A 21,941-nucleotide genomic window follows, 5' to 3' on the forward strand; every position below is an offset into this window, starting at 1 on the left:
CTTGGAAGTGAACTCAGGACCTCTGGAAGAGCAGCCAGTGCTCTTAAACACTGAGCCATCTCTCCAGTCCCGTATGTAAATACTTTTAAAACGATTAAATTTACTCTGTGCAGACTCAGGGTGTGGCCAGGGCTTTCCCCTTCCGTTCCTCCAAGCCTCTAGCATCTTACAGCTTCATTGCCTGGGTCCCCATCATCATGTTCTCTAGGTGTAGCCTTTTCCAATCTCCCTAGACCAGTTAACATTCCATTTCTATTACCAACAGGAGCTGGAGCTGGAGAGGTGGCTCGGCAGTTGAGAACACTTGTTACTTTGCAGAGGATCCCGACTGGATTCCTAACACCAGCGCGATGGCTAGCCACTGTCAGTGACTCAGTTTCAGGGGATCAGATTGCTTCTTCTGGCCTCTGCAGGTACTGCATGAACATGATACACAGCCTTCATGCTGGCAAAACTACACATATACACAAAATAAAAATATATCAACCTTTAGTGAAATGGAAGCATGCAGTAAATAGTCTTTATAGCTTGGATTCTTTCTTTTCTTTATTTTTCTTTAATTTTTTTTTTTTTTTTTTTTTTTTTTTTTTTTTTGGTTTTTCGAGACAGGGTTTCTCTGTGGCTTTGGAGCCTGTCCTGGAACTAGCTCTGTAGACCAGGCTGGTCTCGAACTCACAGAGATCCGCCTGCCTCTGTCTCCCGAGTGCTGGGATTAAAGGCGTGCGCCACCACCGCCCCGCTTCTTTATTTTTCTTTATGTGTATTTTTTTTTTTTACGCAGGGGTGAGGAGGCCGGAAGATGTGAGCCTACTTCCACATTGACCAAAGGTCAGAGAGTTGGAACTCACCTCTAGTTCCTTCAAAGATCCTACCTAGATTTAGTTCAGAGAGTTCTGGTCTTTCAAGGTTATTGTCAACAGGTGTAGCTAAATCCAGACCTTGTATTTCAGGAATAGGGAAGTAGATGTGTTCCTACCTTAAACGAAAGTCTAAGAATCTGACTAAGGGTCCAATTCCTTTATGGAGAGAACATAGGATTCCACTCAAGGAGTGGTTTGCCTACAGAGTGTTTTGGTCTAGGGCATGAGCATGACTTGCTGATTTGTCTTATTCTAGCATCAGAATGTTTAATGACGGATGTAACCCGACCTTCAACTGGTATGTTCATTTCCTTGTATTGTGTTAATGCAGCCTTTTGTCTTACTCCTACCTTTTGGGGTCAGTGGTATTTAAAGCAATTGGAAATTAAACATGGGCAATATCACTGGAATTCCCTCCTGATACTATGCTATGCGTTTCTCCATTTCATTATTTTCATTTGTGTCTTCATATTCTTTACTATATTTCTAAATCCCCACTGTAATGATCTGTCCTGTCCCTTTAAGAGACGAGCCACGCCCACTCCCCCCTCCAGTTTGCTGAGGCGAGCTGGTCTTCAGCTTCCAGCTTGAGTCTCTTCCTTTTCAGCCTCCCTCTCAAAGAGGCAGCTTCTGTCTCTCCCTTCTCTCCCCCCACACCTCTGCCTCTCTGCTCTTCTCCCCTTCTCCTTTCCCCCTCCATAATCCACAAAATAAATATCCAACCTTACTCTGCATGGCCTGTCTATCTGTCTGTCTGTCTCTCGTCCATCGTGTGGCTCCCTACCTGGGACCAGCTGCCTTGGAAGACCTGCGGAGACCTGTGGTGTGGTCTCGTGCATCTGGGACTGGCTGCTCTGGGGCTCTCATGGTGGTTACCTGCTCCCCCTTCCCCCCTTGCTTGGGGGCAGGTCTCATGGCCGCTGCCCGCTGCAGCCATTCGGGATCCTGCAGCATCTTAATCTTAATCCATTACACCCACGCCTGCACCCTGGCAGGAGGTATTTTTGCTGAAGCTGGTCCTCTACACAGGGGCTCACTATGTAGCCCTGGCTACCCTAGAACTCACTATGTAGACGAGGCTAGACCCAAATTCACAGATCCATTTGTCTCTGCCTCCTGAGTGACGAGATAGCTTGGCTCCTCTCAGCTAGCCTCACTCTGTAGCAGACCAGCTGTCGGGTAGGTGCTGTGTGGGAGAATCAGTTCGGCCCTATGGAGTCTGAGGGTGACAGTTTCGGGAGACACAGAGTGGGGGTGGAGAGCCTGGAGTGAACAGCAAGACTCCTGGGCTCCTACTTGGCTACCGAGGCAGAGGGAGAAGATGAGAAAGTGACCGGGAACGAGGGTGGCACCATGGGGCGTATACACTGAGGTGGATGGTAGGCTCTGGGCAATGTTTCAATTGTGGAAATGGCAGATTTAAACCCAGGCCTGGAATCAGGGTGGAGTTGGCCTGAAGTCACAGCTTCATCTATTCCTGCTACCCTAACAAAAACGGCAGGGACAGAGGGCTAGATAAATGACAAGAGATTTCTTTCTTACAGCTCTGGAGGCTGGAAAGTTCAAGGGCAAGCTAGCCAACAGATTTGGTGTCCAGCCAGTCCCTTCCAGTTGGCATCCTCCCCGTGTCCTTATATGTTGGGTTGGCCTCCTCCTGGTGTCCTCGTGTGGGAAGAAGACAGAAAGAGCAAGCGGTTTAGCTTGCTCTCTGGGGTCCTGTAGTTAAAGCACTGATCCACTCCTGGAAACTGATTAATTGATGCAATTCGAACCACACTTTTCTTCAGCTGCAGTTTACAGACTTGGGAGAGACACAGACATCCAACCATATCTGGGATGGGTTTCACATGACCATAAGGGAAGAAGCCATGCTTACTTGCTGAGTCCTGAGATGAGATCACACTAGGGCCAGAAGTCAGGGAAAGACCAGAGGGAAAGAGAAGATCAGAGGGCCGGGCTCTTATCAGAGATCATTTGGGGTCTAGAGATGGACAGAAAGAGTATCTCTCAACCTAGGCTGAGGACCTCCTTTCTATAATATTCCCTGAAATTTCATCAGCTTGGGGCTTCTAAGGCTGCATCTGGTTGAATGAGTGACTGTAGGCGGAGAAAGCTTATATATTCTCAGCTGCCCGGACCCAAAATAATGACATAGAAACTATATTGATCACAACACTGCTTGGTCAATTGCTTAGGTGTATTACTAGCTAGCTCTTATATCTTTTTTTTTTTTTAAAGATTTTATTTATTATGTATACAACATTCTGCCTCCATGTATACCCGCATGCCAGAAGAGGGCGCCAGATTTCATTATAGATGGTTGTGAGCCACCATGACGTTGCTGGGAATTGAACTCAGGACGTCTGGAAGAGCAGCCAGTGCTCTTAACTACTGAGCCAGCTCTTATATCTTAAATCAATCCATTTCCATTATTTTATATTTTACCATGAGGCTCGTAAGGTTTCTGGGCATCTGTCTCCTGAGGCTACATGGTGCCTCTCTGACTCTGCCTACTTTCTCCCAGCATTCAGTTTAGTTTTCCTGCCTAGCTCTATTCTGCCCTGCCACAGGCCCAAGCAGTTTCCTTATTCTTTTTTTTTTTAAAAAAATATTTATTTATTATCTACACAATATTCTGTCTGTGTGTATGCCTGCAGGTCAGAAGAGGGCACCAGACCCCATTACAGATGGTTGTGAGCCACCATGAGGTTGCTGGGAATTGAACTCAGGACCTTTGGCAGAGCAGGCAATACTCTTAACCTCTGAGCCATCTCTCCAGCCCCCTTTTAACTTTAGTTCTGTTTGTGATTCGTTTTTTAAGATTTATTTATTAATTATGTACACAGTGTTCTGTCTGCATGTATGCCTGCAGGCCAGAAGAGGGTGCGGGATCTCATTACAGATGGTTGTAAGCCATGATGTGCTTACTGGGAATTGAACTCAGGACCTCTGGAAGAACAGCCAGTACCCTTAACCTCTGAGCCATCTTATCAGCCCTTTTTAACTTTAGTTGTGTTTGTGACTTGTTTTTAAGAATTTCTTTATTCTTTAACCAATAAAAGCAACACATATACAGAAGGACCTCCCACACCAAGTGAATCCAAAGCTGATTCCTCAGCCCAGGTCCCCTGGCACCGAGCAGGACTGTGCCCTGTGCTGGCTACAGCTTGAAGTCTGTAGCTAGAATGAAGAGGCAGCGCAGAGGTACCTTCAAGGGTAGGGTGGCAAGATGAGAACTGGACAAGCTGAGCGGTGGTGGCACACGCCTTTAATCCCAGCACTTGGGAGGCAGAGGCAGGTGGATCTCTGTGAGTTCGAGACCAGCCTGGTCTACAAGAGCTAGCTCCAGGACAGGCTCCAAAACCACAGAGAAACCCTGTCTCGAAAAACCAAAAAAAAAAAAAAAAAAAAAAAAAGATGAGAACTGGACAACACGCCATGAGGAGAAAAGAACTCTACCAAGTGTCTCCACTGAGAGCGCCAAGTATGGCTTTCTTCGGCAAAGGCTGGCTCATCTTCTGCTATGATGGCACAGTTGTCTGTTAGGTAAAAACAGGGGCCCCCAGGAACCAGCCGCATTGACTTCTCAGCCTCTCCTCATTCATATCTCAATTTATTTATTTATTATGATGATAAGATAGGGTCTCACTATATAGCCTTGGCTGGCCTGGAGCTTGCTATGTAGACCAGGCTGGTCTCGAACTCATACCTAGCTCAGCCTCCTGAGGACTGAGATTAAAGGCTCTCATTCCAACACAAGTCAGAGTGTGGGGGTGGTAGGGTCTGCAGGAGATGCCATTCATTAACTCTTGTATCACAGGTGGGCAAACTGGGGTTCATCAAAAGCAACAGGAGCGCCTACGGTTCTCCAGCCCCCGACCCTGATCCGGCGATTTGCTTTGTAAATAGGTCACATCAAGACAGTAGCAGCAGCAGAGGCGGATGGTGTTGGTCCCTACTGTTCAATTAAACCACCAAACTCCCTTCCAGCTTCCCCAAATTACCCTTCAGGGTCTAAAGCAACATGGGTAACTCTCCTTGAAGCCTCATTTTCCCCAACTGTAAAACAAAAATGGTAGCCACAGTTCTCTAGAGCAGTTTCCAGGGATTTGTTCCCTGATGCCCTTCTGTCTGGTCCCGGGACTGCTCCAGGACAACTCCAGCCCCAGTCAGAGGGAGGATTTGAGCTGGGAACCTCGGTGCCTTCTAAGGCCATTATTCTCTTCCCAGCTAGGTAGTCACAGAAAAGTTAAGCACGTTGGAGCCACTGGGCCTTTTTCGTTCGCCTGGCCCGGCTGGATATCGTGGGCTCCGGCGCTTCCAGGTCCAGGAGAAGGATCGAACCCAGGACGCCCCAGAAGCCCTCGCATCTCCTTTACCCCGCCGACCAACGAACCCCGCCTCCAGATACCGCACCCACCTTGGAGCCCCGCCTTCTTTCGACCTCGGGGCGGGGCCACCTCGGGGCTGCCCGCGGAGAAGCCCTGGTGGTGGGGATCTGGGGCGCGGTTAGGACAGCGAGCTCGGCAAAGGCCTGGGGCGTCCTGAGACCTTCACTCGGTCCCAGTCAACGCTTGGGGGTCTTCGGGTGGGCGAGCCGGCCCCGCAGCGTGGGCCATTTCCGAGGCACGTGGTTTCCAAGGCCCCCGCCATGACTGAGAAAAGTTTATGGTTCTGATCATAGCAGAATGGTATAGCATTGCGGGAGGGCAGAAAGAATCCGAAATGCTGCAGCCACCCACAACATCTGGCCTCCTCCTCCAGAGCGAGCATGCGTCGGAAGACCGACGTTTCCCGTGAAACTCTTTTCAAATTGAATAGATGCGCGGGTGTGGAAACAACCGACCGCAAATCACATGTCACCGCTGCACTCCCAAAAGACAGAAACGTTGAGCCACTTCTAAACCTCCTGGGGTGTGCTTCTGCCTCTCAGAAGGGCGTGGGCTCCCAGTCTCTGCACAGCCTCTAATCCCTGCTCGGCGTCATCGTCACCCTCGGCAACACTCCCGGCTGGGAGTCCTGTCCCTTTAAGGCCCCCTAGAGCCTTAGTGGTTTTGGTTTCGCGCGCCCGCCCGCAGCTCCGGCAGAGCGACCATGGCCCGGGCTGCGCGCTTTGCGTGGGTTCTTGGCTTGAGCCGGTGCGCCCTGACGGAGGGGTCGCACACACGACCCTGGCCGCCAATCTCGGCGCAGAGGTGGGCCGGCTTCACCAGGGCGGCGGCAGGGAGCCCGGGCCCCGCGGTCCGCAAGGGGAACCCGCGGTTGCTGGGGGCGGCGGCGCTGGCCCTGGGCGGCGCGCTGGGGCTGTACCACACCGTGCGGTGGCACCTGCGCTCCCAGGACCTCCGCGCCGAGCGCTCGGCCGCACAGGTAAGGCTTGGCTGGCACGGGCTACGGACGGGGAGCCGGCGTCAGCCCCGAACTTGGAACTCTTGAGAAGCCTCAGGGTCAGAAGTGGCCTCTTTTGCCCGCTCGTGACCTTGGGCGAGTGTCTTGGCCGTGGGAGTCCGAGGAGGTTCGTACTGATGCCCATTACCTAGAGCTGTATGTCTCTCATGTGGTCTCTACTGTGTTTTGAGTGCGCAGTGCCGCGAGTAGTCTTTGTGGACTGAATGAGCCGGACTCCAGACCCAGAACTGGAGGTGTGTCCCCGGCTGCGGTAGCTCAGCCGCCCCTGTGGACTTTTCGAGTTGCAGAGCCTCCACCCCTACCTCCCATGGCCTATTCCCGGACGCTAGAACTGTAAAGAGAGCTGTTGGCTCGCAGCTCTCTTCTCTGTCCATCCGATCTCCATTTGAAATTGAGGCGGGTGGGCTGCATCTGTAGCAAGTACACCTGAAGGCTTCACTGTGGAGGAGCCGCATATAGTCTCCCTGCATTTCTGTACATCCGAGGTAGACCTCGCTTCAGGTCATTGTAGCTGCTTGGTCAGCTCTGCTCCTTCCCTAGAGAGGGCTGGAGGAGTGGGGGGTGAGCCTTAGTCCTGGCCCTGTGGTATACCAGCCGGGCACTGAGTTGTACTATCACCCCCTGAGCTCCTTGCCCACGCCGTCCATTCTCCCTGCTTTTCCCCATTTGTGTGTTGTCAGGGTCAGCTTAGAAGGGGACTCCATGGAGAAAGGTTTGCTTGGGGGGCGCGGTGCTCTGGGACTCCAGGTGTTACCCGTCTTTTTCTCTCCTCCAGCTGTCCCCGTCCAGTCACCTGCAGCTGACCCTGTACCAGTACAAGACATGCCCCTTCTGCAGCAAAGTCCGTGCCTTCCTGGATTTCCACTCCCTGCCCTATCAGGTAGTGGAGGTGAACCCTGTCAGAAGGACTGAGATCAAGTTCTCCTCCTACAGGAAGGTGCCCATCCTGGTGGCCCAGGAAGGAGACAGCTCGGTGAGCCCTGGGGATCCCATGCCTCTTTTCTGTCCCAGGCTGTCTAGGAGTCTCCCTAAATCTAAAAGAGCTCCCTGGTCTCCACTGAGCATAGGGAAAAGAGCTGGGGTAGAGAAAGGGTCGTAAGTGTGGCCTGGGTGGTGCATGCCTGTAGTGGCGGCTGCTCCGATGGATCCCTGAGCCCTTGAGGCAGGTAAAGTAGCAGGATGTAGTCGCAACATCAAAACTCAAGGCAGCATAGAGCCTTCTCTTTCCCTGTTAGCCAGGTCTTGGGGGACCAGGTGGGGCTGCATTTAAAGTTGCACTAACTGGTTTGCAGCTGGGGTGGTCTGGGTCTGAGGTGCGGTTCTTCCACTCCGTTTCTGTTGCTGCGATGAAGCACCATGACCAAAAAGCAAGTTGGAGAGGAAAGGGTTACGTCACTCATTGTTCCATATCATCAGAAGCAATGAGGGCAGGAACTCAAATAGGGCAGGAACCTGGAGGCGGGAGCATGGACGGGTGCTGCTTTCTAGCTTGTTCCTCATGGCTTGCTCAGCCTGTTTTCTTGTAGAACCCAGGACCACCAGCCTAGGGATGGCCCCGCCCACAATGGACTGGGCCTTCCGCTGTCAGTCTAATTAAGAAAAGGCCTTTACAGCTGGATCTTTTTATGGAGGCCTTGTCTCAACTGAGGTTCCCTCCTTTCATATAACTCTAGCTTGTCAAGTTGACAGAAGATAGCCAGCTCAGTTGCCTGTGACTTCGTGACTTTAACCTATGGGGTGGCCTTTTTTCTTTTGGATAGAATCTTGTTATATAGCCTGAGTTGACCCAAAACTCAGTATCCGTCTTTCTTTTGAGTGCTAGGATTATAGGCATGCCACCATGCCAAGATGTAGGGTTTGTTTATTTGTACATTTGTTTTGGTTTGGGGGGGCAGGGTCTCACTGTATAGCCCTAGCTGTCCTGGAACTATCTGTGTAGACCAGAGTAGTCTTGAACTCACAGAGCTCCACCTGCCTGTGCCTCCCTAGTGCTGTGTCATTGTGTCCAGCTTGTTTATTTTTTTTTATTTTATTTATTTATTTGGTTTTTTGAGACAGGGTTTCTCTGTAGCTTTGGAGCCTGTCCTGGAACTAGCTCTTTTTGTTTGTTTGTTTTTTTGTTTTGTTTTGTTTTGTTTTTCGAGACAGGTTTTGGAGCCTGTCCTGGAACTAGCTCTGTAGACCTGGCTGGTCTCGAACTCACAGAGATCCGCCTGCCTCTGCCTCCCGAGTGCTGGGATTAAAGGCGTGCGCCACCATCGACTGGCTGGAACTAGCTCTTATAGACCAGGTTGGTCTCGAACTCACAAAGATCCACCTGTCTCTGCCTCCCGAGTGCTGGGATTAAAGGCATGCACCACCACTGCCCAGCATTAGATTTTTTTTATTTAACAAAATAAATAAGTTTATTTTTTTAAATTTGTAATGTATAGTGTTCTCTCTGCATGTATGCCTACAGGCCAGAAGAGGGCACCAGATCTCATTACAGATGGTTGTGAGCCATCATGTGGTTGCTGGGAGTTGAACTCAGGACCTCTGGAAGAGCAGGCAGTGCTCTGAACTGCTGAGCCACCTCTCCAGCTCCTGTTAATATTTTTTACAAAGATGGCTTTGGGTAAAGTTGCTGGCTGCCAAACCTGACAACCTGAGTTCAATCCCCAGAACTCAAGGGGGAGAACAATTCCTGCTAACTACGGTCACACACACACACACACACAAAACCCAGCAGGAAGCAAGCAAGCAAACCCCCACCAGAAGGCTTGGTGGTGCACACCTTGACTCTCTGCTTTTGAGGAGGCGGAAGTGGCAGGTCTCTGTGAGTCCCGGCCACCCTGGGCTATGTAGGGAGACCTTATCCTCCCAGATTTTTTTCTTTTATTTATTTATTTATTTATTTATTTATTTATTTATTTATTTATTATGTATACAATATTCTGTCTGTGTGTATGCCTGCAGGCCAGAAGAGGGCACCAGACCCCATTATAGATGGTTGTGAGCCACCATGTGGTGGTAATTGAACTCAGGACCTTTGGAAGAGCAGGCAGTGCTCTTAACCTCTGAGCCATCTCTCCAGCCCCCCCAGATTTTTTTCTTTAAATTACATTTTTTTATTTACATATTTAGTGTGTGTGTGCAGGTGTAGTAGAGGGTTTTTGTTGTTGGTGGTGGTTTTTTGGTTTTGAGACAAGGTCTTATTCTGTAGTGCTGACTGGCCTAGAACTAGCTGTCTTTCATGTGCCAGATGGAAAGCTAGAGACCATGCGAGGCATTGGGCTGACTTCTTGATTATTCTCCAGGAGCCCAGACCCTGGGCTATAGGGACGGTAAGGATAAAATCCTGCCGCTAGGCTTGGTACCCTGTATGTAGCCTCTGGGTCCTGTCCTGCCCCTGGTGCCAAGAAGCCGTGGCTCTCCCAGTCATGTGTCCCTAGTAGCCATATCTGGTCACCCTTACTCAGAACGAGGGCCCAAGGGTGAGTGGCAGTGAGCTCAGGGCCAGGGTTTTGGGGTGAGCTATGATGGCTCTCAGCAGGGCCCAGTTTCAAGGACCAGATACCTTGGGCGCTCCTGTTATTTTTTGTTGTTTGTTTGTTTGTTTTTGACAATGCTGCTGTTTACGGGGCCTGATCCTGCCAACTGCTAGCCAGAGCCTCTGATCAAAACCTGTCTCTGGGGCAAGGGGCGTGGCTCAGTAACACAGTTCTTGCCCCTCATGCCTGAGGCCCTGGGTTCACAACACAACACAAGACAAGACAGTTATTTCTTCTCTTCCAGCAACAACTGAACGACTCCTCCGTCATCATCAGTGCTCTCAAGACCCATCTGGTATCAGGGTAAGGCGCTCCTGGGATACCCATCAGGGTCTTATCTAAGAGTGGGGCTGCTGTAGGTACTTCTAGAACAGACCAAGGCCTGCCTTCATCCTTCTGTCAGGAAAGTGTTCTGTTACAAGGAGAGCAGTCCCTTTGTTCTTTCCCGGCCGCCCTGCTAGCTTACACCCGAAATAATCACACAGAAACTGCATTCATTTAAATACTGCCTGGCCCATTAGCTCTAACTTCTTATTGGCTAATTCTTACATCTTAATTTAACCCATTTTTGTTAATCTGTGTATCGCCACATGACTGTGGCTTACAGGCAAGATTCTAACCAGTGTCCGTCTCAGGCAGGAGCTCCATGGCATCTGTCACTCTGCCCTTCTTCCCAGCATTCAGTTCTGTCTACTCTGCCTACCTAAGTTCGGTCCTATCAACTAGGCCAAGGCAGTTTCTATATTCATCCAATGAAAGCAACACATAGACAGAAGGAACTCCTACACCAGTGTTCCTCGTGTCTAACCTAATCCCTTTTGCTGCAAGTAAGTGACCCTTCCTCGGTTGGGTCATGGCTCTAGCCCCAGGGCTGGGTCACTGAGTGGCTGAGTCAGGCTGGGATGGTCTGGGTTGGTAGGCCAAGGGGGCATGAGGACTGAGTCAGACTGAAGCTCTGGCCTTTCCCTGAAGGCAGTCCCTGGAAGAGGTCGTCACCTATTACCCACCCATGAAGGCCATGAACGACCAGGGCAAGGAGGTGACCGAGTTCTGCAACAAGTACTGGCTCATGCTGGATGAGAAGGAGGCCCAGCGGATGTATGGCGGGAAGGAAGCCAGGACGTGAGTGGCTGTGGTGCAGGAGGGTTGGAGTGTTAAGGACCAGTGGGTTCTCAACCTGTGTGTCGTGACCCCTTTGGGGCTCAAACATCCTACATAATACAGATACAGATATTTGTATTATGATTCGTAACAGTAGCAAAACAACAGCTAGGAAGTAGCAATGAAGTAATTTTAGGGTTGGGGTCGCCATAGCATCCGGGGTGTTGAGAACCACTGCTCTGGGGAGCCTTGTGGGAGATGAGTGCTGGGGCCGCGCCTTTGCAACACGCTCTGTGTCCCGTGTCTGCAGGGAGGAGATGAAGTGGCGGCAGTGGGCAGATGACTGGCTGGTGCACCTCATCTCCCCCAACGTCTACCGGACGCCCACCGAAGCCCTGGCTTCCTTCGACTACATTGTCCGTGAGGGAAAGTTTGGGGCTGTGGAGGCCACCATGGCGAAGTATGTGGGTGCAGCGGCCATGTACCTCATCAGCAAGCGCCTCAAAAGCAGGTGATGGCTCGTGCAAGTATATGCACAGGAGGGAACAGGGTTCTGCTGTCCCCCAGTCTGGGCATGGCGGTCTGTGTAGCATCCCATCAAACCCTTCAGAAGGGGAGAGGGAAACTGAGGCCTAGAGAAGGCAAGCCTGGCCTGGGACCCAGCTGTGTGATGAGTCCCTGTCTCGGGCTTTGGGGTCAGAAGTCACGGTCCTGCCCTGAGCCCTTTACTTCTGCCCCCTTGTCAGGGTTCCATCCTCGTCTTGAGCCACACAGCATCACTCGCTGGGGGCAGGTGCTCCGTGATGTGGGTACCATCCCTCACCTAGGACCACCCCAGTTCCCTGACCAGCCTCCCTGTCTCTCCCCAGGCACCACCTGCAGGATGATGTACGTGCAGACCTCTATGAGGCAGCCAACAAGTGGGTGACCGCAGTGGGCAAAGACCGGCCATTCATGGGGGGCCAGAAGCCTAATCTTGCTGACCTGGTGGGTATGATGGTGGTAGATAGAGTGGTCTCCCCTTGGAGTGGGATCTCAGGAGGGAAACCCAGGCAAGGCCTACATTTTGCAGCTTCCTTCTCCCCAGAGTAATTATGTCTGTTTTTCTCCTCTGTGGTTCTCTTACCTGAAAGGCTCAGGAAGGGGCTCGTTGCAGGCTGGGCAGGATCTAGGGGCCTGAGTGGCAGGGGCAGGGCCTCAGCTCTCCGTCTAGTTTCCTGACTCGGTTGTGGCCCGCACGGCTCCAGGTTTCCGCCTGGCAGTCTCGCTGCCCTTCTTGGCTTTCAGCCCTGTCCTTGCGCAGCCCTGTAACCAGATAGCCTGGGTCTGACCAGGTGCTGAGATAGTGCCTCAGATCTTACACACCAGGTAGCAGACGGGCCATTTGGATGCCTCTGTGGGCTCAGTGCGATGACTGTTCTTGCTCCTTCCCTAGGCAGTGTATGGTGTGCTGCGAGTGATGGAGGGGCTGGAGGCCTTCGATGACCTGATGCGACACTCACGCATCCAACCTTGGTACCTACGGATGGAGCGGGCCATTGAGGAAGCCACATCAATGCACTGAGTCCTCCCCAGCTGCAGAGACTAGCGCTGAGGGGTCAAGACCTCCTGACCAGCCCCTGGCCATGCTGTAGGGGGCAGAGTCATTTTGTTTCTGGCCCACCCAGCCCCCTGGCCCTCTACTGGACATTACTAGGGACCTTGCCTCTGGAGACAAGGCCCAAGCTCACAGCTGTTCCGAGGGTAACGAGGTCAGGGGTTGCAGAGGACTGGCTGCCTTCCAGCCCAGTTCCAGGGGCCTGCTCTCTCAGCTGGGATTCCTTTTCAGCTCCCCCCGGGCTCCTTGACTCCCTGTTAGCAAGGATCAGACTGGCGCCCACCCTGGACCAGGGGAGGGCAGTCTGCATTAGGGAAAGCCCTGTTTCCTCGTTCCAGTTCTTCCCAGGTACCCCTGGGACTATTATATTTCCAATAAAGGAGATGTCTGCTGCTCCGCTCAGGCAGTCACTGTTCTGAGATCTGGTCTGTGTGGGAGGGGCTGCCGGGGCTGTCAGTCAAGGAAAGCCAGAGCAGGTTGCATTAACCCTGGTGCCTCTGCTGTGCTAGCGGTACCCCTTGAATGTGACCAGACTCTTGAACATGGACAGAGCTTAGTGCGGTGACACTCCTCCCCAAACCCCCAGCTGGTAGTCCTACTTCTGAGAAAGTTGTGGGCGGATTCGGTTTGGTAGCGCACTCCTGTAACCCCAGCAAACAAAAGGCTGAGGCTGGAGTACCGAGAGTTTAGCCTGGACTGCTCTGTTGGTGGAGTTACTCACTGAACACGTACAGATCCCTGGGTTCCATCTGTGTTATCACATAGGCAGGGTGTGGCAATATACCTGGCGGACAACGGGGAGGTCCGTTCAAAGTCTCCTTATATACAGCGATCTTGAGACGAGCCTGGATTATATGAGACAGCCTCAAAATAAGACCAAACCCCAACAAAGTTGCCATGGGATGAGGAGGTGGGGGACTGGAGCAGGTCAGGTGCACATCAGGATGCCGAGCTTGATGAGGCTGGGACAGAGTCTGTAGGCTCTTGCTTGTTTTAATTTATTTTGTTAGTTGTGTGAAGGGCACTTGTTGGTTCCCGGCTGCTCAGCCCCCCCAAAAATCACACAGAAACTATTAATTAAATCACTTTTTTTTTTTCGAGACAGGGTTTCTCTGTGGTTTTGGAGCCTGTCCTGGAACTAGCTCTTGTAGACCAGGCTGGTCTCGAACTCACAGAGATCCGCCTGCCTCTGCCTCCTGAGTGCTGGGATTAAAGGCATGCGCCACCACCGCCTGGCTAGCTCTAGTTTCTTATTAGCTAACTCCTATATATTAATTTAACCCATCTCCATTAATCTGTATCGCCACATGGCAGTGGCTTACCAGCAAAGTTTCGGCATGTCTGTCTCTGGCAGTGGCTCCATGTTGGCTCCATGGCTTCTCCGTATTCCGGCTTCTTCCTCCCAGCATTCAGTTTAGTTCCCCCCACTCCCAGCTCTGTTCTACCCTATCAGGCCAAGCCAGTTTTCTTTATTCATGGATGGTAATCACAGCATACAGAGGGGAATCCCACATCATTTGTTTGCTTTTGTTTTTTTTTTGTTTTTGAGGCAAGGCTGTCCTGAAATTCACTCTGTACACCAGGCTGGCCTCAAACTCACAGAAATCTGCCTGCCCCTGCCTCTCAAGTGCAGGGATTAAAGGCTTGTGCCACTACCACCCAGCTTAATGTATTCTTTAATGTGTGTGAATGTTCTGCTTGCGCGCTTGTCTGCACCATGTGCATGCCTAGTGCTTGCAGAGGCCAGAAGAGGGCAATGGACCCACTGGGAGTAAAACTGCAGATGGTTGTGAGCACCCAGCGTGGGTGCTGGGAACCTGGGGCTTCTCATCTGTAGTCCCCTCCAATCCATGCTTATAACAGCATCATGTAGGTAAGTACCTGAGATGGCCTGTACAGCTGTGTGGAAGAGCTTCCAAGCTATTCTGCCTCTGTGCCCTTCAACCTCGGCGGTTAGTATATACCACACTGCTTCCTCTGTGCAGGGCACCCGTTCAGATATGCCACGGCCCACTTACTAGCGTTAGCCCTTTGGGGTATCAATTCTCAGCATTTGGGGCTGCAGGAGGAAGTGAGGACTTGGACTTGAGGCAGTGTTCCTGGCACAAGGTGACATGGAGGTCATCTCCGAACGTGATGGAGACCCCAGAGCCACAGCTGTTTCCAGTTACTTGACACACCTGAAGTCTGAGGGACCTTGGTCCAGATTATACCTTGTGAACCCCTGAGGACCTACAACAAAAAGAAACAGCAAATATTGCAGTGAGTGATAGGAATGTGAAGGCCTTTCATCCCTCTGTCCTCTGTCTTCCCATTGCAGTGATAGGAATGTGAAGGTCTTTCATCCCTCTGTCCTCTGTCTTCCCATTGCTGCAGCTCTCCATCATCTACTGTAACGTCCATGCTACTACGTGGACTATGGTCCTGTAGCGCCTGTCCTACGTGTACTATGGCACTATGCCTGTAACTTACGGGGACAGTTTGCAAGTCGGGTAAGGGGCCTGAAAGACATGGGCCATCCTTGAAACAAGAACGCCAAGAATGCCCGCTTTATTGTGTTACCTTGACTGCAAGCCACCAGACGCCATTTCCCTGTCTCATGCTCAGAGCAGCTGCAAACACAGGAAAACAAGTTGTTTACTCCGGCAGGCAAGGGGGTCCCCAACAATCTATGCCTTCATCCCTCCATCCCCTTATCCCTACATCCCTCTTACCTCTTCATGCCTTTATCTCTCCATCCCTGCATCTATTTCTCTGTGCCTCCATCTCTCCACCTTTGTGTCCCTGCTTCCAACCTCCCATGTTCCCTTCTCAGGACTCTGTCCACTGTTGACTCACTTCTCTGTCTGTCTCCCCAAAGGAAGCCACTGATCTACCCATACTGTGAGATGTCCACCTTCTCACTAGGATACCATAGCCCAGTGATCCTGCCCATTGGTTGTGTCTAGCCTTAGCGCCCCCTGAAGGTCATCTGACTTAGGAGGTGGGACAGGCAGGTTGTGTCTCAGTTGTCAGACATAGACATGTTGCATTCCACACGGTGCTAGCCAAACCGGCTTCCTGTGACTACCCTGGAGAGTGACTGAAGCTGCCACAAACAACACCTAGGTCCAGCTTTCTTCCTACAATACTTCTTTTTTTTTTAATTAGTAACATTTTTTATAGATAATTTTTTTAGATTTATTTATTATGTTATGTATACAACATTCCATCCATGTATGCTTGCAGGCCAGAAGAGGGCACCAGCTCTCATTATAGATGGCTGTGAGTCACCATGTGGTTGCTGGGAATTCAACTCAGGACCTCTGGAAGAGCAGTCAGTGCTCTTAACCTCTGAGCCATCTCCCCAGTCCCTACCATACTTCTTTCAATGTGCTTCCCACACCCACCAGGAAGCACTAGAGGGCCTCCAAAGCCCGCAATGCTCCCAATACCATCAGGACAATCTAGAGAGCCTCCATAGCCTGTAAAGCTCCCAGTACCACCAGGAGGCACTAGAGGGCCTCCAAAGCCTGCAATGCTCCCAATGCCACCAGCAGGCACTAGAGAGCCTCCGAAGCCTGCAATGCTCTCAGTGCCACCAGGAGGCCCTAGAGAGCCTCCAAAGCCAACCGCAACACCTAGAGAACCTTCGAAGTCTGCAGGAGATGGAAACAGCATGTGGCAGCCACATTGTGGCCAACTCTGGCTTTAGTTAGGTGACCTTCATTATCCAAATAGCCCATCTGAGATTTAGCATTTAAGAGTCTGGAGATGAGTAAGAAAAATCATATTTCATGGGGTCTCTGAGCTAACACAGGAACCACTGCCTGATCTTTGTCATGTCAGCTCACACTAAGTCTCCTGAGGTCTGAAGCTCAGGCTGGACTGGAACCTGACCTTGAACTTGTAGCCTCCTCCAGCTTCCTAAGTGTTGGCATTACAGAGGTGCAAGACCACTTCACCTGTGGTCTTGGCAGAGGCAGAGGCTGGAGTTTGGGCCCCTGTCCTCTCTTGGCTGTGACCTTGGGCAATCCTCATCCCTCCTGTGAACTGGGATCAGTGACCATCTGTGGGGTTGGTGAGGCTGGGGTCCAGAGGTGTTGGAAGGTGGTACACGCTTGGTACTGAAGGAGTGATGGGTGTAATCTGTGAGGTGAGCTGTCTAACCCAGAACGGCATCCCTATGGCTCCTGGTATTGAGTCAAGGACATAGGAAGTAGGACGGGAGAACCCTGAGACCAAGATATCTCCTCCATGCTAGCCAGGGAGGGAACCAACAGGGAGCATTCTAGCTTCCTGCTTTTGTTTGTTAAATTTCCATTTAAAAATATTTTTGAAAAATTATTTTAAAGTACTGCGCATGTGTCCAGGCGCATGTGTATGCACGCACACAAGGAGGCTAGAAGCATCCGTTGCTCCTGGACTGGAATTAGAGGCTTTGTGAGCTGCCCGACCTGGGAGCTAAGAACTGAATCTGGGCCTTCTGCAAGAGCAGTTCTGTGTTCCTAACCACTGAGCCATCTCCCCCACCCATTACATTTTCTTGGGGATTAGGTGAACAATGGATGCTTATTCTCCATAGAAACTGTTCTGGGATAAAGCTGTTCTTTCTTGCCAGTTCCAGCAAGTGCCTGATACTCCAGTGTGCCACATTCCTTGGGCATTACCTCTGCGGTATTTAAACAATAGAGAGGATCTTGATGGGTAGGGTGTTTGGTGGCACCAGAAAATGAGTACCTTTTTGCTTTTAGAGATGGGGTCTGTCTGGACTCCAGGCAGCTCTAGAACTCAATGTATATAGTTCAAGTGGCCTGGGACCCCGTAACCCCTGTAAACCCTGCTGTTACAGCCTCCTGAGGGCTAGGGCTATTGATGTAAGGTCACAACCAGCAGGGAACCGTGGCCGGGTGGGGAGCGGTGTGACCAGCTGACTCTCCTTTCCCAGAACCTGTTGCACTAGCTGTGGTAAAGGGAATTTATAGGTGTGATCAAACTGCCCATTTTGAGATGGGGAGGTTGTCTAGGCAGGCACTAAAAGCAATCAAGAGAGGCAAACAGAAAGCCAGGTGGTGTCACAAGCTTGCAGTCCCGGCGTACTGCGAAGTAGAGGCAGGAAGATTAGGGGTTCAAGGTCAGCTTCTTCCTCCTCTACCAGGTGAGTGTGAAGCCAACCCTGGCTACAGCAAACAGAGGGAGATGCTGTCAGAGTCAGAATGCGCCTCTGTGTGGAAGCAGGCAGCTGGAGGTGTCAGAAAGGGTCACTAGTCAAGGGCTACAGAAGCCTCCAGAAGCTAGAAGATTGTTCCGAAGCCTGCAGGTGGAGCCAGACCTGCTGACACCCTAACTCCAGTCAGCGGAACTGACTTTGGACTTGAGGCCTCCAGAGACTGGCATGCTCTGAGTCACTGAGAGTGCGGTTGCTGATACAATGGTCCTGATGCTAACACAGAGGCCACACATAGGGTAGTCAGGAGGGAGAAATGAGTGAGGGGCTTGGTCTCCTGTGTCCCCCATTTGTGAAGTTAGGGAGAGCCAGGCACCCCACAGGCTGATGAGATCCGCTTCCTCTCCCATCAGCCTCAGCAAGAGTCGTGAGAGAGAGAGACCCCTCCAGGACCCTAGGGTGGGCTCACAGCGACAGAAAAGGACAGAAGAGTCCATTCGCTGGGCTGCTCTCCTGTCTGACCCTGTGCTCGTGGACTCTGTCCAGCGGGCCCAGTTGGACGATCTCCAGCTCTCTCTGGCTTCAGGTTCAGTCCTGTTCCACCTCCTGCAGTTCTTCTCAGCTAGCCCGGACCAACAGGGGCCACACTGGGCTGGCTGGTCCTTAGGTGTGAGGACCAAGGTCCACCTGGGCAGCTGTGCCAGCATGAAGGTACCTCCCTTCCACCTTTCCCCTACATTCCAGTCCGCTCAGACTGGTGAAATCTGGATTGGGGACAGCAGAGCACAGGCCACGATGGCAAATGAGGTCAGTTTCTCCTTTGTATGAACTGAGGCATGTATGTCCCTACAGGGCTGTAAGAAAGGTCCCATGTCCATCTAGTGGAGAAAGACACTCGGCAATGCAGACCTTGCCCAAGACCATACCACAGTGCCCTACTTCACTGTCTAAGCCAATTCAAAGGCCATCCAGGGACGATATAATCCAAACCACACGTGAGTGCCAACAGTTCTGGGCTCTAGGCACGGACAGCGGCAGGAAACAAAGCCCCCAGCCCAGAGTGGGTGGAATGATGAGTGAGGTGACCTGTGCCAGCAGGCAACAGAGCAGGGAGACAAGGCCGGCTCAGGCAGGTAGCGGAGGTCTCAAGGTCAAATCCAAACATGCAGGACAGAGGGGCTGAGAAAGCATGCCTGAAAGTGATTCAGTAGCTGGAAGGCTTGGAGGACAAGGCTTGAACAGGTGGGAGAGCCAATCAGTCAGGACCCAAAGGTAAGGAGATGATTTACCTGTTACCCTGGTAACAAATTCCTGAAATAAGTGGTGTATTGGTGTCTTAGCCAATTCCCAGAACCTTGGATGGCAAAAACCACAGACACTAATTCTCACACTGGTCTCCAATGGTGGCTGCCAGCAGGATCCTCGGTATTTCTTAGCTAGTACCCATTGCCCCCTAACTTACCCTCTTCACGTAGAGTTGAGTACCTCTGTCCCAACTCCTCCCTCTTTAGAGTATCAAGGTCATCGAGGTGACTTAGCAGGGAAAGTGCTCTTAATCCTGAGGACCTGCGTGTAATCCCCAGGACCCTTGTATGAAAAGACAGAACAGGCTCATTGTCCTTTGACCTCCCGCATGCACACAAACACAACCACACACCCACACACCACACAAAAGAGATGTTGCAATGAAATTTAAAGCAGGGTCTATATATATCTTGGCTTAGCTTAACTCGGCTAGGATTACACGGGGCCACTTTTTATTCTTGTAAGGATAATAGCTAATCGCTGGGTTTGGGGCCCCCTTCTAATCTTGAATAAACTTGACACACTGGGAACCACCACAGAGGACAGAGGGCAAGTGAACTCCAGAGTCCTTGCTGAAGCGGAGGCAGCCTGACCAGGTGAGGAGCTAGGCACCGGGCTGTTAACCCACCTACGGCAGCCATAAGGTCTCCTCTTTTCCTCCTCAGGAGCCAGGTCCCATGAAACTCTTGCCTGAACTCCCCCCACTTGACCAACTGGTTGCTATGGTTTCTGTGGAGAAAGGTCCCCAAACTGCAACGACAGTTTCGTCCTAATGACTCCATATTTAAAGATCCTACTCCTAAACAAGATGACGTCCTGAGGTTCTAGGACACTATGTACTGGTGGTGCATCCCAGTTCCACACCTGGGCACACCCCACATGAGTGTGCTGGACTCCCTGAGCTGTTTCCTGCCATCCCCATAGCAACATGGCCTGGTCACTTGGTGCTCAGGGCCATCAAGGACATTGGAGGAAGACTGGGGGCGTCAGAGAGACAACTGCAAGGTTCCCTCTGTCCAGGAGGCTGAACTGAGTCTAGAGACAGAATGCAAACCACATCCATTGGGAAATTCAGGTGCTGAAGGCTGATCACAGGGCTCCAGGCTGTGTGTGTGTCGGGGCCCTGCACAGCCAGTGGGGCTGGCTGCAGGGGGAGTAGGAAGAGGCCCAGTTAGGTTTTTATGGCTGAAACTTGAAAGTGTTTCAGAGGAATCCAGGTAGTGGTGGCACAAGCCTTTAACCCCAGCATTCAGGAGGCAGAGACAAGTGGGCCATTGTGAGTTCACGGCCAGCCTGAACTAGAGTGAGTTCCAGGACAGATTCCAAAGCTACAGAGAAACCCTGTCTTTTTTTTTTTTTTTTTTTTTTTTTTTTTTTTTTTTGGTTTTTCGAGACAGGGACAGGGTTTCTCTGTGGCTTTGGAGCCTGTCCTGGAACTAGCTCTGTAGACCAGGTTGGTCTCGAACCACAGAGATCCGCCTGCCTCTGCCTCCCGAGTGCTGGGATTAAAAAAGGCATGCACCACCATCGCCCGGCGAAACCCTGTCTTAAAAAAAAAAAGTATTTCAGAGGCTTTTGTTATGGAAAAAGAAAACTGGTGGTATAAGCCTACAATCCCAGCAGTTGGGAAGAGGAAGGAGGATGGGCTATGAGTTCAAGGCCAGCTCTGTGTTACACAGCACACAGCAAGCACACAAAAGAAAAACAAACAACTAGGCACTACTCTGACGCGTGGAGCCTTGGAGTCAAGACAGTTTCCGGGCCTCCTCAGCACACAGGTTCAGTACTGGCAGAGCGAGGGAACGCTGAAGACAAGCTTCATGGCTTCCTGGCACCTTGCCTGTGCAGTCAGTGCTTTTAACCAAGGAGCTGTCTCTCAAGTCCCTTGTTTTTGATTTTTCCAGACAGGCTTTCTCTGTATAGCCCTGGCTATCCTGGAACTCACTTTGTAGACCAGGCTGGCCTTGAACTCACAGAGATCTGCCTACCTCAGTGCTGGGATTAAAGGCATTTGTCACTGTGCCCACCCCAAATTGTTTTTACTATCTTTTAAATTTTATATGTGGCCGGGCGGTGGTGGCGCACGCCTTTAATCCCAGCACTCGGGAGGCAGAGGCAGGCGGATCTCTGTGAGTTCGAGACCAGCCTGGTCTACAAAAGCTAGTTCCAGGACAGGCTCCAAAGCCACAGAGAAACCCTGTCTCGAAAAAAAAAAAATTTATATGTGTATGAGTGTTTGGCCCGCCTGTTCATCATCTTGCATGTCTGGTACCTCTGGAGGCCAGAACAGGATGTTGGATGTCCTGAATCCACATGATAGTGAGCAGCCATGAGGGTGCTAGAAATTGAACTGGTTTTGTGGAAGAGCAGCCAGTGTTGTAATCGCTGAGCCATCTCTCCAGACCTATATTTTTGAATTTTGATGGTCTTACTATAAACTGGTCAACACACACACACACACACACACACACACACGGTTCCCGGTGCTGGGATAGCAGGACAAAACCACCATACCCTAATTTTGTTTTTGAGACAAGGTCTTACTATACAGCCCTGGCTGTCCTGAAACTCACTCTGTAGACCAGGCTGGCCTCTAACTCAGAGATCCACCTGTCTCTGCTTCCTTAGTGCAGGGGTTAAAGGTGTGCACCGGGCCAGCACAAGCTACCCAGGTTTGTTTTCCCTCAGCGGGAGATAGGTACATACTTGGGGACAGATCTGCTGGTCCACAAGGGACACCGATTACCTTCACTCAAGCTGTCAACAAAGGGGGCTCCACTGGAATGCTTACACTTGCCCTTTCTGCCGCTGGGGCATCTGAGTTGGCTGCTCCACATTCTCAGCAAGCGTGTGTGTGTGGCTCCTTCAAAGTCATTCTAATGCTTGTTTGTGTGCACGCTGGCACCTCTGTCTTTCCTGACGACTCACAGAACAGGGCCCTTTATTGTGCCCCCTTCTTTGTGACACATCATTTGTAACAAAGTTGTATTTGT

General features: G+C 51.3%; 1 protein-coding gene across 1 annotated transcript; it reads left to right on the forward strand.

The window, feature by feature from the left end:
* Positions 1 to 5,924: 5,924 nt before the first annotated feature.
* Positions 5,925 to 12,912, forward strand: Ptges2 (prostaglandin E synthase 2). The gene is made up of 7 exons (XM_057754757.1): positions 5,925 to 6,230; positions 7,045 to 7,242; positions 10,044 to 10,102; positions 10,772 to 10,921; positions 11,211 to 11,411; positions 11,770 to 11,887; positions 12,336 to 12,912. Exons 1-7 carry the CDS (start codon positions 5,955 to 5,957, stop codon positions 12,462 to 12,464), a joined length of 1,131 nt encoding a protein of 376 aa, XP_057610740.1. The 5' UTR covers positions 5,925 to 5,954; the 3' UTR covers positions 12,465 to 12,912.
* Positions 12,913 to 21,941: the final 9,029 nt, after the last annotated feature.

The sequence above is a fragment of the Chionomys nivalis genome, chromosome 22 (genome assembly GCF_950005125.1).
Source record: "Chionomys nivalis chromosome 22, mChiNiv1.1, whole genome shotgun sequence".
Lineage (NCBI taxonomy): Eukaryota > Metazoa > Chordata > Mammalia > Rodentia > Cricetidae > Chionomys > Chionomys nivalis.

Bases quoted from the DNA above. Each gene is read 5' to 3' on its own strand.
- Ptges2 (XM_057754757.1), top strand. From the start codon at position 5,955: ATGGCCCGGGCTGCGCGCTTTGCGTGGGTTCTTGGCTTGAGCCGGTGC. The intron at 6,231-7,044 runs GTAAGGCTTGGC...TCTCTCCTCCAG, and splicing joins CCGAGCGCTCGGCCGCACAG to CTGTCCCCGTCCAGTCACCT. The intron at 11,888-12,335 runs GTGGGTATGATG...CTCCTTCCCTAG, and splicing joins AGCCTAATCTTGCTGACCTG to GCAGTGTATGGTGTGCTGCG.